The sequence below is a fragment of the Lepus europaeus genome, chromosome 2 (assembly GCF_033115175.1).
Source record: "Lepus europaeus isolate LE1 chromosome 2, mLepTim1.pri, whole genome shotgun sequence".
Lineage (NCBI taxonomy): Eukaryota > Metazoa > Chordata > Mammalia > Lagomorpha > Leporidae > Lepus > Lepus europaeus.
The window spans coordinates 28,492,983-28,509,635 of record NC_084828.1 but is presented as its reverse complement, the minus strand read 5'-3'; the positions used below and the strand labels follow the sequence as shown (position 1 = coordinate 28,509,635).

The 16,653-nt window shown below is 36.0% G+C and overlaps 1 protein-coding gene across 1 annotated transcript in view; it reads right to left on the bottom strand.

Annotated features, from left to right (window-relative positions):
- Positions 1-16,653, bottom strand: part of TMPRSS15 (transmembrane serine protease 15) — a 134,632-nt gene that overhangs the window by 84,189 nt on the left and 33,790 nt on the right. The window contains exons 7-8 of the mRNA XM_062180224.1: positions 10,967-11,075; positions 5,456-5,562 (exon numbers count right to left, since the gene is read on the bottom strand). Of these exons, the coding sequence (XP_062036208.1) occupies positions 5,456-5,562; positions 10,967-11,075 (216 nt within the window). The remainder of the gene's footprint in view (positions 1-5,455; positions 5,563-10,966; positions 11,076-16,653) is intronic.

Genomic DNA, 16,653 nt, shown 5'->3' with positions numbered 1-16,653 from the left:
AATAATACATGAAATGTCCTGGGAGTGCAGTGGAGGATGGCCCAAGTGCTTGGGCCCTGCACCCCATGGGAAACCAGGAGAAGCACCTGGCTCCTGCCATCGGATCAGCGCGGTGCACTGGCCGCAGCGTGCCGGCTGTGGCGGCCATTGGAGGGTGAACCAATGGCAAAGGAAGACCTTTCTCTCTGGCTCTCTCTCTCTCACTGTCCACTCTGCCTGTCAAAAAATAAAAAAAAAAATAAAAAATAATACATGAAATGTGTTCATTTTATATAAAAATTTAAAAGGAAAACACCTTTATGGATTGTTTAAATTTGTACTTATTTTACAGAAATTAGCAAATATGAATCCATGATAATGTCAAAAGAATGTAACAGAAGATTATGAACAACCACTGACTTTATAACTCAAAGTTTTCTCCAAAACATGACACGCATTTTATGTTTTCTCAGGAAGAACTCTTTTGCTTACTTGGACTGTTCCTACCAGCTTTCCTTATTGTGTAACCCAAATGATTCTTATATTGAAAGACTTTGAATTCTAAATATCTAAGCAACTGAGGGATGCAAACTTTCTAGAAATTTTGCTTTACAACTATCTACCTGACTTTTTTTCTGCTTTTTTTTCTATATAATTGGAATTGTTTTAGACAATGGCTTTTGATTAAATCTAAATGTTAGTGGCTGAATAGCACCCTGGGTGATTGGAATGTGTTGGATCTCAGCGTTATCTAAAAAAAGCAAATAAGTGATTTTTGGTGACACAGTGACTGATGTGTTGTCAATGCTTAGTGGATGTCAGATATTGTTTCTCTGTCTTATAAACCTGGTTCTACACTCTGAAAAGGAAGCAATTATGACTTACTTTCTGTACTTCTGCCACTGGGTAAGAGTATGGGAGATTTTAATCATTATTTCAGTGCATATATTAAGATGTGAATAAACCAAGTTATCACCTCTTTCTACATAAAAATATAGGACTTCATTGAAAGAAAAAATAAACAATTACCTAATAATTTTTAAACTGTAGATTTTTCCTGTAATTATATTTTAGCTGACAGAACAAATTTTTAGCCACAGTTATCTCAGGAAATACTAGTTCCTTCTGCTGAAATGCCAATAGTTCTAGCTATACTAATTTACATAGCCTTGCCAAGAAGTCACACTGAAATGTGAAATAATTCATCATTTGTCTTCTTACAGCAAATGCTTTGGGGTTTATGCCCTGTGAAAGAGGTAAGCCAGAAAGCATGATAATGATGGAGTGTAGTTTGGAAAGTGAGCAATGGACAGGAATGGTAGACTTTCTACATTGTGATTCAGCAGGCCTAGTATCCCATTTCCAAAACATCAAAAATAGCTTAAATGAACACTGGTAGAGGTGTCAAAATGCCAAGCTCAGAAACGTGCTTGCAAGCTCACAGTTGTTCTGCATTATTTCTATCCCAAATACTTCTTAGGTAATTAATAGCATAAATGATTTCCATTATTGGCAGCATACTTACTGCGTGCCTCCTATGAATTCTGTATGGGGACCATGTGCTGATGACACAGAGAGGAAATAATGAGGGTCTGTATTAGAAAATTCAGATTGTTGAGTAATAAAAAATATTAACTGGACTTTCTCAATATTGGAGAAATGCTATGGGGGTACAGAAGAGACAATCTTTAATTTTTCAGGTGCTATGGTTGGGGAATGTTTGTAAGCTTCTGGAAGGGATGACTTTGTAAGTCAGTGCTTGTTGAACTTTCCCATGAATTATACCCTTATCAGCAGAAATATGGCTGCATATTTCTCATTATTCACAGAAATGTCTTAACAAAAGAATAAAGCCTGTTCCAAAATTTTACCTTAAAATATTTACATCTATTATTTAATTTTCTATTCAAATTATGATTGTTTTATTGTAAGATAAATTGGCAATTAAGGGGAAAATCCATCATTCTTAGCATATAGCTTTGGTTATACACTGCCTATGAACACTTCTGAGTGCTTCAGTTTTATAAGTATTGTCCTACGCAAGGTTAAGCTGTTGTATTTGAGATATATTGTCATTAATTAGCATGAGCACTAGGGGTATCAAGAATGCAGAACAACTGTGTGCTTGTAGACACATATTCTGGGGTAGGCATTTTGAAACAGTTTCACTGTGTTCAGTTGAGTTATTTCTTATGTCTTTGAGGATGCATAAGAACATTTATGGATTTTTCTGAACAAAAAAATGAACTAATTAATCATTTCTGTCCCATCCATGCACATCCATTCATGATAGAAAATTATAACAGCCATTGACTGCAACTAAAAGGAAACCTTGAACTATCCTGATAATTGATTTTGACTTACTTCAATTTCCATATTTACCTGAAGACCCTAATGTACTTTATGTCATCTTTTTTATATAATGTCCAACTTTCTCTCATTCTCTTTACCATTACAGAGCATATTTTTATAGTTATGCATACCTTATTTTGTCTTAAATGTCCATTTATTTTACAAGTCTCCTTGTTAGATGTTTTCTGTACATGTACCAGTTACAGAACATTTATCTCATGACTACACAAAAATCACTGAAAAAGGGCCTTTAGAATTTGTTTATACTGACTTATCCCTAACAAAATATGTAGCTACTATTTTAGAGTTATTTGATACTTTTATGTCCTTGTAATTTCTGTAGATAATTTCGTTTCCCTAATTTAAGTGAAACATATCAATTTTTCAAGGAAATAAAATAACAGCATTGGAGATATACAAGGTATCTGCAAAATGTAATGGGAAATGCATATTTTTCTGAAATCTCATTTTCCATAAATGATTTCAATGATGTGCATAAATCCTAAGTTGGAATTTAATGAAAACAAATCTTATCAGCATCACTTGTATAGAGAAGGTTGTTAAAACACTTGGATAAAAATAGGATTGTGAGTTGCTAATAAGAAAATTGACACTACTTTAAAGACATAATTCTAAATTGATAAGAAATACAAATTATCTCTGTTGATTTATACTGTGAGTTCCACATAATAGAAATATAAATCTGTTATTTTAATTTTAAATCAACAAATACCTAGCTTTAAAAGTACACCAGAAAATATACTAACCGCAGGAGGTAAGACATTATTGCCTTTCTTTTAAAAATTTTAAATTTTAACACCCAGCATTCTTTCTTATATTTTTTTCAGGTTAAAACCAAGATACTTAATTTTCAAAACTTTAAAATGTGTTTTTATTTAAAAAATATTAAAATTAAATAACTGCCTCTCTTGAAATTTAATGATATTTTTACTGATTTTTGTCTATTTTAGTATTTGGTTTCTTATTACAGTTTATGGTAATTATTGGTGCACTATTTATACCACTTTACCTAATAATTCTAATATTTATTCATGGATTACTGATAGTCCAAGCATGTGGAAATAGTATTTAGACAAATGGTTAGCAACAAGAATGAAAGAACATGAGGGTAACCTATCTAGCACTCACTGTGCAGTTAATTTCTATGAACTTAAATTTTATCAGTTATAGAGATTATAATAGCATCTTCATAATTGATTTGGAAAACATCTATGGGTTAAATTAAGTTGCTAACACACAATGACTTTACACAATGTAAATGATCAATGTACGCTGAAATTATGTATCTGACATTATCTTTGGCAAATATTTATGTGAAATAGCTTACTTATCCACCCAAGTAAATAATTATTTCGACCATAATTTTAGGAAACTACATTTGTTAGATACGGAAAAAAATACATTATCAAAAGGTTGATCCAAATATTTGAGCCAAATGTGACTACCATGAGTGCATTTGTTTTGTGTGTACTCATCACACAAATTTGTGTCCAGGCACTTAAAGAATAATGAATAACTGCAACGTGTTTAAGGTCAGAGAGTTGGGGGATTAATTTCTTCCCCCCAAACCAAATAGTTCTGTGAATTTTTTGATTTAACTTTCTCTTTCTTTCTTTCTTTCTTTCTTTCTTTCTTTCTTTCTTTCTTTCTTTCTTTCTTTCTTTCTTTCTTTCTTTCCTCCCTCCCTCCCTCCCTCCCTCCCTCCCTCCCTCCCTCCCTCCCTCCCTCCCTCCCTCCCTCCCTTCCTTCCTTCCTTCCTTCCTTCCTTCCTTCCTTCCTTCCTTCTTTTTGACAGTCAGAATTAAACAATGAAAAAGAGAGACAGAGACAGAGAGAAAGGTCTTCCTTTACCATTGGTTCACCCCCCAAGTGGCCACTACAGCCGGTGCACTGCACTGATCCGAAGCCAGGAGCCAGGTGCTTCTCCTGGTTTCCCATGCGAGTGTAGGGCCCAAGCACTTGGCCATCCTCCACTGCCCTCCTGGGCCACAGCAGAGAGCTGGCCTGGAAGAGGGGTCACCAGGGTAGAATCCGGCGCCCCGACCAGAACTAGAACCCTGTGTGCCAGTGCCGCAGGTGGAGGATTAACCTAGTGAGCCACAGCGCTGGCTTGATTTAACATTTTCACTACAATTTTGCTTTTCTGTAATGTGTACTTTGTAGGTATGTTGAAAATATTAAATTAGAAATCCATAGAAATCATTTAGTACAGCATCGCATCTATAAGCACCCAATAAGACTAAGCTTATTAGCATATCCCCAAATATTTGTGAAATTTTTAAATCAGTCAAAATATTTGATAGGATTATCTTTTCAATATCTGCAAGTAAAATGTGAAAGAAAAAGTTATTAAACCATAATAAAAGAAGTCCCTTGCAATGATATCTCAACTCTATGGGTGAGCAAAGTTTGTTATTCCTTGGTTTATTTGCACAGTCTTGTCTTCATCCTCATTTTATTTCCTCCTAGAACTTCCCCCTATTTTCTTTGGTTACCATAAATAGGGGCCAGCTGGAATAAAGTGGGGTAGCAGATATTTCATTAGTGTGTTCCTTGTTATTTCTATAGATTCCATTATTGTTCATGTATTAATAGTAAATGGTCATGGAACAACAATACCATCTACATTTGGCTGTACTGAGCCTTCTTCCTGTGCTGGATACTGTTCAACCCTTTTAATTAGTGTTAAACAGAGGAGCTCTACACATGGAAAGTAAGAACAGAGACCCTATCAGACTTTAAGTAATGAGTGTGGGAGAAAAATAGAATAATAATTTTTAGGGATTGTCTGTGTTTTGCCTAGTAGAGAATAGTTTTAAATATATATTGTAACAAAATATATAAGTATATTTATTTGGCAAAATTTATATGATTTTCAAAACATCAGTTAGAGGAGAACCATGTGAAATCATGTTATTATAAAGAAGATTATATTGAATATCAGTTTCTCAGTTTTTATAATGAGGACCAATTTGGCTTTTTTCCCTTGGTTACTTAAACTGCACGATTATATTCTGTTCTGAACCGAAGTAGACACATACCACTCCAAAAAGCTCACCAAATATTTTCATTTTGATATCAATTTATATTTGCTTTAACTTACCTCTTAAAATCTTGCTTGGACCTACACCTTCATAAATGTTTAACAGGTCTGTATAATACGTATTAAAAGAATCGAAGCTCAGTTTAATAGACAGTCCTTGGTTTACCCTGAATTAAAAACAAGATATAGATTACAACAGTCTTAACAGTGATGTAATTCTTTTTTTTTCTTTCTTTCTTTTTTTTTTTTTTTTGACAGGCAGAGTGGATAGTGAGAGAGAGCGAGAGACAGAGAGAAAGGTCTTCCTTTTGCCGTTGGTTCACCCTCCCATGGCCGCTGCGGACAGCACATCTCGCTGATCCTAAGCCAGGAGCCAGGTGCTTCTCCTGGTCTCCCTTGTGGGTGCAGGGCCCAAGGACTTGGGCCATCCTCCACTGCCTTCCCGGGCCATAGCAGAGAGCTGGCCTGGAAAAGGAGCAACCGGGATAGAATCCGGTGCCCCAACCGGGACTAGAACCCGGTGTGCCGGCACCGCAAGGCAGAGGATTAGCCTGTTAAGCCACGGCGCTGGCATAGTGATGTAATTCTTAACACATTATAGGGCTTGGATATTTTTCTTCTTATAGTAGAAAACACATAACATATGACACTTCCTCTTAACATAGTATTGTTAGCTATGAACACAACATTGCACAGCAGATCTTTAGAACTTTTGCATGCTTGAAATCTATATCCATTTATCAGCCGCTCTTCATTTGTTCTCTCCGCCCACAACGCCTGGCGAACACCAATCTACTTTCATTTCTATAGTTTAACTACTTTGAATGCTTCATGTAAGTGCAATCATGTGGTATTTATCTTGCTTTGTTTGCCTTATTTCACCTAGCATGATATTCTTAAATTTCAGTCATATTGTGCTTACAGAATTTCCTTCTTTCTTATGATGAAATGATGTTTCATTTTGCATGTATACTGTATTTCCTTTATCTCTTCATCTGTTCACAAGCATTTAAGTTCTTTCTGTACCTTGGCTACTGTGAATAATGCTGAAATGAAATGCTGAAATCTCCTGGAGATTCTTATTTCAATTCTCTTGAATCAATAAGCAGAATTAAAATTGTTGTATCACTTAGTGGCTCTAGTATTGACTTTAGGAGGAACCCAAATACTGTTTCCATAACTGACTCACCATTCAACATTCCTATTGTCCTTGCACAAGGGTTCAAATCTTCCTACGTCCTTGTCAACATTTTTTTTTGGGGGGGGGGTACTGATCATTCTAACAAATATGGGTTGATATCTCATTGTAGTTTTGATCTGCATTTCCAATTAGTAATGCTAAACATCTCTACATGTGCTTGTTTGACATTTGTATGTCTGCTAATGAATGTTTATTCTCATTTTTTAAAGATTTATTTTATTTATTTGAAAAGCAGAGTTACAGAGAGAGAAAGAGAAAGAGATCTTCCATCTGCTAGTTCACTCCCCAAATAGCCACATGGGCTGGGACTGGGCCAGGTGGAAGCCAGGAGCCAGGAGCTTCATCTGCATCTCCCTTATGGGTGCAGAGGCCCAAGGACTCAGGCCATCTTCCACTGCTTTTCCCAGGCCATTAGCATGGAGGTGGATTAGAAGCAGAGCAGTCAGGATTTAAACTGTTGCCCATGTGGAATTAATGCATCACAAACAGAGGCTTAACCTACTACCCCACCATGCTGGCCTCTTCCATTTTCAATCGGGTAACTTACTTTTTGTTTTAAATGGGTTTGTTTGATTTTTTTGGTATTGAGTTGCAGTAGTTCCTTAAATATTTTTGGTGTTACCTCCATATATATAGTTTGAAATATTTTCTACAATTCTATGGGTTGTCTTTTTTTTATTCTGATGATGGTTTACTTTGCTATCCAGAAGTTTTTTACTTTGATGTAACCCAATTCATCTAATTTTGCTTCTATTGCCTGGGTTCAGGGTGTCATATTCTAGATATCATTGCTAAGATAAATGTTATGAATATTTGCCCTATGTTTTCTTCTAGGAATTTTGTAGTTTCAGTTATTATATATAAGCCTTTAATCCATTTTAATCTTGAATTTTGTATTTGGTGTAGTATTAAGGTCTATCGTCATTCTTTGTGAATTTCATATTTTTCTATATCATTTGTTGAATATACTATCCTTTCCCTGCTGTGAGGTTTTTACACCCTTGTTGAAGATGAGTTGACTGCAAATGCAAGGACTTATTTCTGCAATCTCAATTCTGTTGGTCTATATATGTGTTCCTATACCAATACATTACTGTTTTGGTTACAATAACTTTGTAATATATTTTGAAATCAAGCAGTACAAGGCTTACAGTTTTTTTTTCTTTATCAATATATTTTTCCTATTTAGGTCCTTTTTGGTCCCAAATGAATTTCTGGAATTTTTCTCTATATCTGTGAAAAATACCCTCTTCAACAGTGATACACATTGAAGCTGAAGAAGCTCATATGAACTCATGTGGGCTATCTCCACCACTGGCCCTATGCTAAATGTGATTGTAATGTCAAAGCTGGTCTCACCTAGCACCAAATACAATTTAATTACATCTTAAACATTACTATGTAATTAATTTTGCAGACTTGTAGAAAAATCATTGTCTTTAGTCCCAGGTTGATCACCACAGGTCAAAAGGCAATCTGGTAAAATGTATCATTATTAGAGTAATCAGTTTTGAGAAGAAAAAGTAGATTATTTATGTCATTAATGAATTCATATATTCTTAACAAACTATAGCATATATATTTTAGGGTTTTCTTTTACATTTTTCAAGAATCTAAACCATACTTTTGCCATAGTGGAGATTTCTTAAAATAACTTAAGTAATAAAAATGAAGTAAAAAGAACAGAAACATAAAGATTGTTAAACAATATAGAAGCATTATTATGCAAATTATGATAGCAACTTTTTGTGTATCTTACTCATAAACTATATAAATTTGATCTACTTTTATTCAGAAATGTATTAAAATATTATTTTAACCAATAAAATTCCAAGGACAGTTTAAAGACATAACTGTATGCTTAAAATTTCAGATTAAGGTTCATATATGCTTTCCATTTAGGCAGAAGTTATCTAAGAGTTTTCAAAGACTTTGTAATGACATCTAGTATAAAAACTAAGACAATTTTTGACTTCCCATATGAGTAGTGCTAACAGTATTTTATAGATGAGTCTTTATATATATTTGAGACAATGTTCTCCAAATTGGTTAATTTTTCAATTGGAAAGAATTACCTAAAGCTACCATTTGTAATGCACAATCATTTTTGATGGGCAAAGAGTATGTTGTCTATAGCATGAAACAAAGGAAATTATGCTTATTTATGTTATGTATTTTATATGAGGCTGAGCTGTGAAATAGAAATGATTTAAAGAGAGTAGAGGAGTAGGTTTTGCGGCATAGTGGATAAGACCACTGCTTGTGGCAAAGGCATCCCAATGGGCACTGGTTTGAGTCCCGGCTGCTATACTTCATATAGAATGTTGTGCTTTCTGTGAGTAATGCCAAGTAGATATATGTCAATCAACCTTTTCTTTTTCTGGGACATATCTACATGGGGAAGTAACCCATTTCCTAGCATTTGGCAGGAACCTGATGCTCTGGATTAACTTTCTTTAATCAGCTGTTACAATGACTCCTTTACTTTTCTTGTGAACGATAGCAATGATTAAAATTTTTTAAACCATAGGTAAGGTTGGGGAACCATAGTCCCATGCAGCTGTTAAGAGAAATAACTAACTATAATTTCTCAAAATGAATTCCATGGAACACTTCAGCATACACTGTGAGGGAAATATTTGATGGCTCACTGTAAAATTTTTATTAGAGATTTGCATCACAATGTAATATATTTAAGGTTTTGAGAAGTCCTGCCCTCTTTTTAAACATTATAAAGAATTTATTTTAGTATCCCTTATATGCATTTTTTTTAACAGGCAGAGTGGACAGCAAGAGAGAGAGACAGACAGAAAGGTCTTCCTTTACCATTGGTTCACCCTCCAATGGCCGCCACAGCCGGCACGCTGCGTCTGGCGCACCGCGCTGATCCGAAGCCAGGAGCCAGGTGCTTCTCCTGGTCTCCCATGCAGGTGCAGGGCCCAGCACTTGGGCCATCCTCCACTGCACTCCCGGGCCATAGCAGAGGGCTGGCCTGGAAGAGGGGCAACCGGGACAGAATCCGGCATCCTGACCAGGACTAGAACCCGGAGTGCTGGCGCCGCTATGCGGAGGATTAGCCTAGTGAGCCGCAGCGCAGGCCCCTTATATGTATTTGAATACAAAATCTTTTTCCCCTTAGAATAGCTAGGAAGAAATCAGGCATTCCTCTTCTGTGAAAACCTCTGATGTAAACTTTTAGGGAGCTCATCTAACAACAGCCTGATTATTTGATCACTATCATAATTGGATTGTTCAATTGAGCATGAGTATGGGGGTCAAATATATAGTAACTGTTCAAATGTCTTTTAAGGTATAGCAAAAAAAAATGATGTGTGTAAAGAGTGTTCCCTGATCTTAATCTGTAACATTTCCTATTTCCAGGTTCTGCATCTGAGCATTTAACTAACTGTGGTTCAAAAGTATTTTTAAAAACATTACAGAAGTATTGAATATGTGCAGACTTTTAAATCTTACTATTCCCCAAGTAATATAACAACTATTTACATAGCATTTGTGTTGTATTAAGTAATCTAAGTAATCTAGAGATCTTTTAGAGTATACAGGGAGATATGTGTTATATGCAAGCATTATACCAGTTTATACAAGGAATGTGAGCATTCAATATTCATAGCAGATCCTGGAACCAATCTGCCTTGTTTACCAAAGCATAACTGTATTCAGTTTGCGGATGCAGGTGACAGGAATTGTTTTCTTGCAATAAACAGTCATACATGAGTGTCCTTAGTCTTGGCAGCACATGATTCGTGCCCAGGCCAAGGGGCATCTTACTATACGATGCAAAGTGATGACCCCATTCGTTAGAAAGTAGTCTTTGGGTCCAGCCCTGTGGCACAGCAGGTTAATCTACCACCTACAACACCAACATCCCACATGGGCACCAGTTATAGTCCTTGCTGTTCAACCTCAAATCTAGCTCCCTGCTAACGCTCCTGGGAAAGTACCAGATGATGGCTCAAGTCCCTGGGCCCCTGCTACCCATATAGGAAATCTGGAAGAAACTCCTGGCTTCTGGCCTAGCCCTGGTCATTGCCACAATTTGGGAAGTGAACCAGTGGATGGAAGATTCTCTTTCTTTTTTTTTTTTTCCTCTCTCTCTCTTCCTCTCCCTCTGTAACTACCTCTGCCTTTCAAATAAGTCAATAAATCTTTTTTTTTTAAAGTAGTCTTCATAGGACAGAATATCCTTTTAAAAGGTAAAGGATGAAAGAGAAACTTTTTGAAGTTTTGGTGTACTTTCTTTTGTAGCTAATAAAAATTGTAGTTGTTGAAGATACCACTTAAAGTGATATGACATCACATCAGAAAAAGACTTCATGATTAAAGACAGGCAAGAGAAGGAGGCATCTTACTGTATAATCCACTGACAAACAATACTTGATCCAGAAGGCTTTGGATAATGGTCAGCCTGGAAAGATCCAGAAGATCCAGTCAACAAAAATTGTCCATCACAAGCTGTGGCTGAAAAAAAAAAAGGCAATGAAAGTTAGACAAAGACAATCTTGACATTAAAACTAATAAGCATTTCATAGGTGTGTATGACAGAATATATACAAGAGTATTTTACAAAACTGAAGCTACTAAACCAGATCTCTTGTTTAAAATCTATTAGGGGAGTTGGTGTTGTGGTATAGTAGGTAAAGCTGCCCCTGTGGCATTAACATCCCATATAGGCACAGGTTCATGTACCAGCTCTTTAACTTCTAATCCAGATCCCTGCTAATGGCCTGGAAAAAGCAGCGGAAGGTGGCCCTAATGTTTGGGCTCCTGCCACCTATGTGGGAGACCTGGAAGAAGCTCCTGGCTCCTGGTTTTCTTCCAGCCATCTGGAGGGTGAACTAGGGAATGAAAGATATCTCTCTCTCTCTCTCTCTCTTCTCTGTAACTCTGACTTTCAAAAATAAACAAATGTATCTTTAAAAAATAAAATAAAATTTATCAGAATTTTTCAAGTACTCTTACTGTATCACAGTCTTTCAGATCTCTGTATTTCTAAACGACCAAAACTATGTTGTATTTTAACTGTATTTTAGCATATATTTAAGAAAACATGTATATCTGAATTGTAAGCTGTCACATTAGACAAATAACAGCTAATTTTTACTTTGATTTTTCCCATTAAATTGAAGCAAGGCAAGTTTAAAACATATACACAAATTATTATGTCCTTCTGAAAATGGTTAGAGTAAGAAAAGGCAAAGGTTACATATATTGCTAGTGGCCTGTAGAGAATTAATCCATTCTATTTTTATGCGTTTTTTAAATTTTATCACTTTTGCTCCCTTAGGATAGAATCACTATAGAGCTCAGTATTTTCAGCCACTATGCTTGATTATGCCTTTTACTTTCCGTGATTACTCATGTTCCTCTTTTAGTTCTTATAACACGTGTTTCCATGAACTTCTCTTTAATGGCATGCACTACCACTTGTCTTTATTTCTGAATTCTTTTAGATTTTCATATTTTTCACCTTTTTAATGTTATTTGCTACATATTTGGTTCCTTAATTCTATCAATACTATATTCTAAAATTATGCTTTCTATAATGTGACTTTTCCTCTGTACAGGTTATAAATTCCTCATATGTCAGAAGCACTGATGGAGAATAGGAAAATTAAAAAAAAAATGAAAGCTAAATTTTCTGCCTTTAGAGTCTGAGAACTGGAATAAGCTAACCCAAGATCGAGGGATGGGAAAGTCCATTGTAATATCAGTCAGCAATTCTATCAAATTATACACTACAAGCTATTCTATGACATAAAATATGCAATATAGAGACAAATAAATAACTTGAAAAATAGCTCAGCACATGAAAATCTTGGTTATAATTTCATATTTGGGCTGACTCTTTGTTTTATAAAGTGCAAAAATTACATTAAGATCCAAAGTCTGTTTACGAACAAAACCTGTGGGATGAATTATGCGGCTTTAGAACTGTATAGACTGATTCCTGGCATGTACCAATAGAAGGAAAACAAGGAAAGAGAAAACAAATTATGAGCAGAAAAGATAATAAACCAACAAACAAGAATTAAGTTCCAAATAATCCAGCACAGATCTTTGGAAAAGAAAAAGAAAATTTTAGCTTGTTGAGCTAAATAAGTCTCCTCATGTTTAAAACTTACTGCCGCAGAAAAGGACAGTTAAAGTCGATTTGTCATGATTTGAAGATAAACAATAAAATATTTGGCTTTTAAAAATCCAGTGCTAAATTTTTTCATTGTGAAAGCAAAACTCTTTTCTCATAGTCCAATCTCTGCTCACTGCAAACCAGGACAAATAAGAGAGTCAATTAATGCCTTAGCTTCAATGACCATAAAAACAAAAATAGATCACTAAATGATTAGAATTGTATCTATGGACTACACTGAAACTGTTCTTTTTGTATTAATGTCACATTAACATAAGAATTGATGGTAACTGTGTTGTACCGATTATCATCTGTTTCCTGTGACTTTGAGAATCTAATGTAATCATAAATTATTTAAATTATAAAAGGATTGGGGCCAACGCTGTGGCACAGTGGGTTGTGGTCCCAGTCTGTGGCACCAGCATCCCATGTGGGAATTGGTTCGAGTCTCTATTGCTCCACTTCAGATTCAGATTTCTGATGTGTCCTGGGAAGGCAGTAGAGGATGGCCCAGGTCCTTCGGCCCTTGCAACTGCATGGAAGGCCCAAGGGAGGCTCCTGGCTCCTGGCTTTGGGTGGATGTCTGGGGAGTGAACCAGCGAATGGAAGACCTCTCTGTTTCTCTCTGCCTCTGCTTCTCTGTGTCTCTGCCTTTCAAATAAATAAATAAATCTTTAAAAAATAAATAAAAAAGGATCAAGAGACTTAAAAAAACTAACAAAAATGGTATGTGCTATTTTATGTGATATATACTGTGCTATACTGCAAGGTTCTACAATACACAAAATGATTATAGATGACATCATCTATTCTTTGAGCTAAAATGCAAGGAGGGAAAAGCATAAGTGAAAGTAAGAACAAGAAATCTTGAAGAAAATAATTTCATATTTCCAATGTTCTTAAAGGTAGAATGCAGATCATTTTTACAATAGCATTTCACAACAAAGGAGATGCAAAAAAAAAAAAAAAGAGGGAGAGAATTAAAACATGAATAAAACAAAATGAATCTAAGAATTTCTAGAACTTATTTGTGAAGTTGATAAAATTCTAATAGTTTTCATATTTTACAGAGTTGAGTGATATCCCCAGTGGCGAAGACTGTTCTATGTCTGTCCCTGTTGTAGTTCCATCCTAGGCATGTGTCTAAACTTCACTTCCCCAAACAGCAGGCACTCAGATGGAGTAATGTGGCTGAGCTGATTAGTGGTGTGGAAGTGCTTGTGTTCATTTGTAACTGTCTTCCTTATCTGTCAGTGGATTGTAAAGGATACAGTAGAGGCCTCTACAGACACACAGGCTAACTTTCAAGAAGTTCGCATTTCTGGCATGGATTATGATAAAGGCAATAAATCAGTTCTTAATGTCTGAAATCGCTGAGTGTTTACCCAAAATTTAGCCTGTCCTAAAAAATATGATCAATTCACCCTGTTTCTATGAACTTAAGTTTTATTGGGAATAGATCATCTGCAGGTGAAATCTTTCACTAAATGGCCACTGGTATACTTCTTCATGCAAGCAATGATGAATGATATTCCTGATGACATCTAAAATAAAATTGCAGGGGCTGGCATTGTGGTATAGGGGTAAAGCCACTGCCTGCAATCCAGCACCCCAAATGTGTGCACGTTCATTTCCCAGCTGTTCCACTTCTGATCCAATACTCTGCTGATGACAGGGGAAAAGCAGCAGAAGATGTTCCAAGTAGTGGGGCATCTGTTACCCACATGGGAGACCCAAATAAAGTTCCTGACACCTGGCTTAGGCCTGGCCCAGTCCTGGCCACTGAGGTCATCTGAGGAGTGAACCAGCAGATGCTCTCTCTGGCTCTTGCTCTCACTCTTGCTTTCTCTCCCTGTCTCTCTGTAACTCTATCACATAAATAAATCTTTAAAAATAATAATAGGGTCTAGCACTGTGGCACAGTGGGTTAAAGCCCTGCCTGCAGCACCAGCATCCTTTATGGATGCCAGTTTGAGTCCCAGCTGATTTACTTCCCTGATCCAGCTCCCTGTTAATGCGCCTGGGAAAGCAATGAAGGATGGCCCAGGTCCTTAGGCCTTTGAACCCACATCGGAGACCTGGAAGAAGCTCTTGGCTCCTGGCTTGGGATCAGCTCAGCTCTGGGTGTTGTAGCCATTTGGGGAGTCTCTATCTCTCTAACCCTGTCTTTCAAATAAATAAAATAAATCTTTAAAATAATAATAAAATGAACTAATTATAAAGAAACATTCAAAATGCCAAAATATTATTTTACGATTAGTCTTGTGCTAAGGGTATTCTCAGACATTTTTTGGATTTAATTTCAGGATACTTCTGCTGAATCTAATTTGACAGACAATGAAGCAGGACAGATTTTGGGAGGAGAAAAATATATAACTAGCTACTGATAAGTAGAATTAATGGGTTTTCATGATTTTGAAATTTTAGACTTTCCAGTGCACCATCAAAAAAAAAAAATTCTGAGTGAAGAGAACTTGTCCTGTCATTCATTGTATTATACTATTAGAAATGTGTTCTGTAAGCCAATCCCAAAAAGAAAATACCATATGTTTTCCCTGATATGTGGTAACAAATAGAGAGTACCCAAAAGGGAATCTATAGGAGTGAAATTGACACTTTGATATGCACTAATTTTTTTATAAATGAATTGTTTATTATAAATATTTCAGTCATGGAAATGAGAACAAAAGCATAGACAACCTGAAACAAATGGAATATTAGAAAACAGCTAAGAAAAGGAACACAATCATTTAATTTTGCCCAAAGTCAGACACAGATGATCTGACCTTTCTGTTCCCCAAATTATGCCATCTGAACACACAAGACTCTCGCATACTATACTACATTCTAGAATGACAATTTGGTAGACTTAAAACAAAAACAAACAAACAAAAAAACTGCCCTTAAAGTCAGGGATCCGAATTCAAGACAGATTTCAAAATTTCCTCCTTACAACATTTACTATGCCTGCTATCCCTAGGCTGAATGCTGGGAGTTGTCTACTGGGGTAAACTGTTGCCATGTGGTTCTTATCTTTGGGAAGCTTGCAGTGTATCAACTGGATATGCACTTATTTTTAACAGCCCTCGTCTCGACTGTTGAGGAACAGTGTCTGTTTCTTCATACTATTTGTTGAACTCTTTACTTAGTGTAGGGTTAACCTTATGAGTATACAGTAAACTCAAAATTATTTTTGTAAAAATTAAGAGTGGGACTAGGAGAGGGAGGAGGAAGAAATGTTGGAGCATGGGTGGGAAGGAAGGGTGGAAAGTATTATTATGTTCCTGAATCTGTATATATGAAATAAATGAAATTTGTGTATCTTAAATAAAATAAAAAAAAAAGAAAGAAAGAAATGTCTGCCTTAAAGGGATGGGATTCATAAGGATATATGCTTTGGATCCACTGAGAATGCCCTCTGCTGGCTAACTATTTACAAATTGTGTTTGTCCAGGGCATTGAATTCTCCAGGATATAGGAATCAAACGTGATCCATGTCCACCCATCTAGTTCTGTTATGAGCATACATACAATTCATGTGAACTGTGAAGTCACTTTGCCAACTTCCAAATAGGCCTGCACCTTGGCCTAAATGTGTGAGTCAGCATTCTTTCCTTCTCACAGGTCAGCTAAAAAGTGAACTTTCTTGCTGATGCAATCTACTCAGAAGAGAACAACAGTTGGAAGAAATCTTAGTTCAGCTGTAGTCAGCTCTAAGTTGTATACACTTAAATAACCAAAGTCTTAAAAAAGAAACCGTAAGAGGAAGTCAACATTAATGTGACTCTATTAGTCACACAATTAGAGCACACAGCTGGGGGGGAGGGTAAGGAAGAAAGGTCAATTAAAGAAAACTAAATAAATTTTTAAGTTTCTTGTGAATGCATATGGATGAGCTAGTGCTTCCAG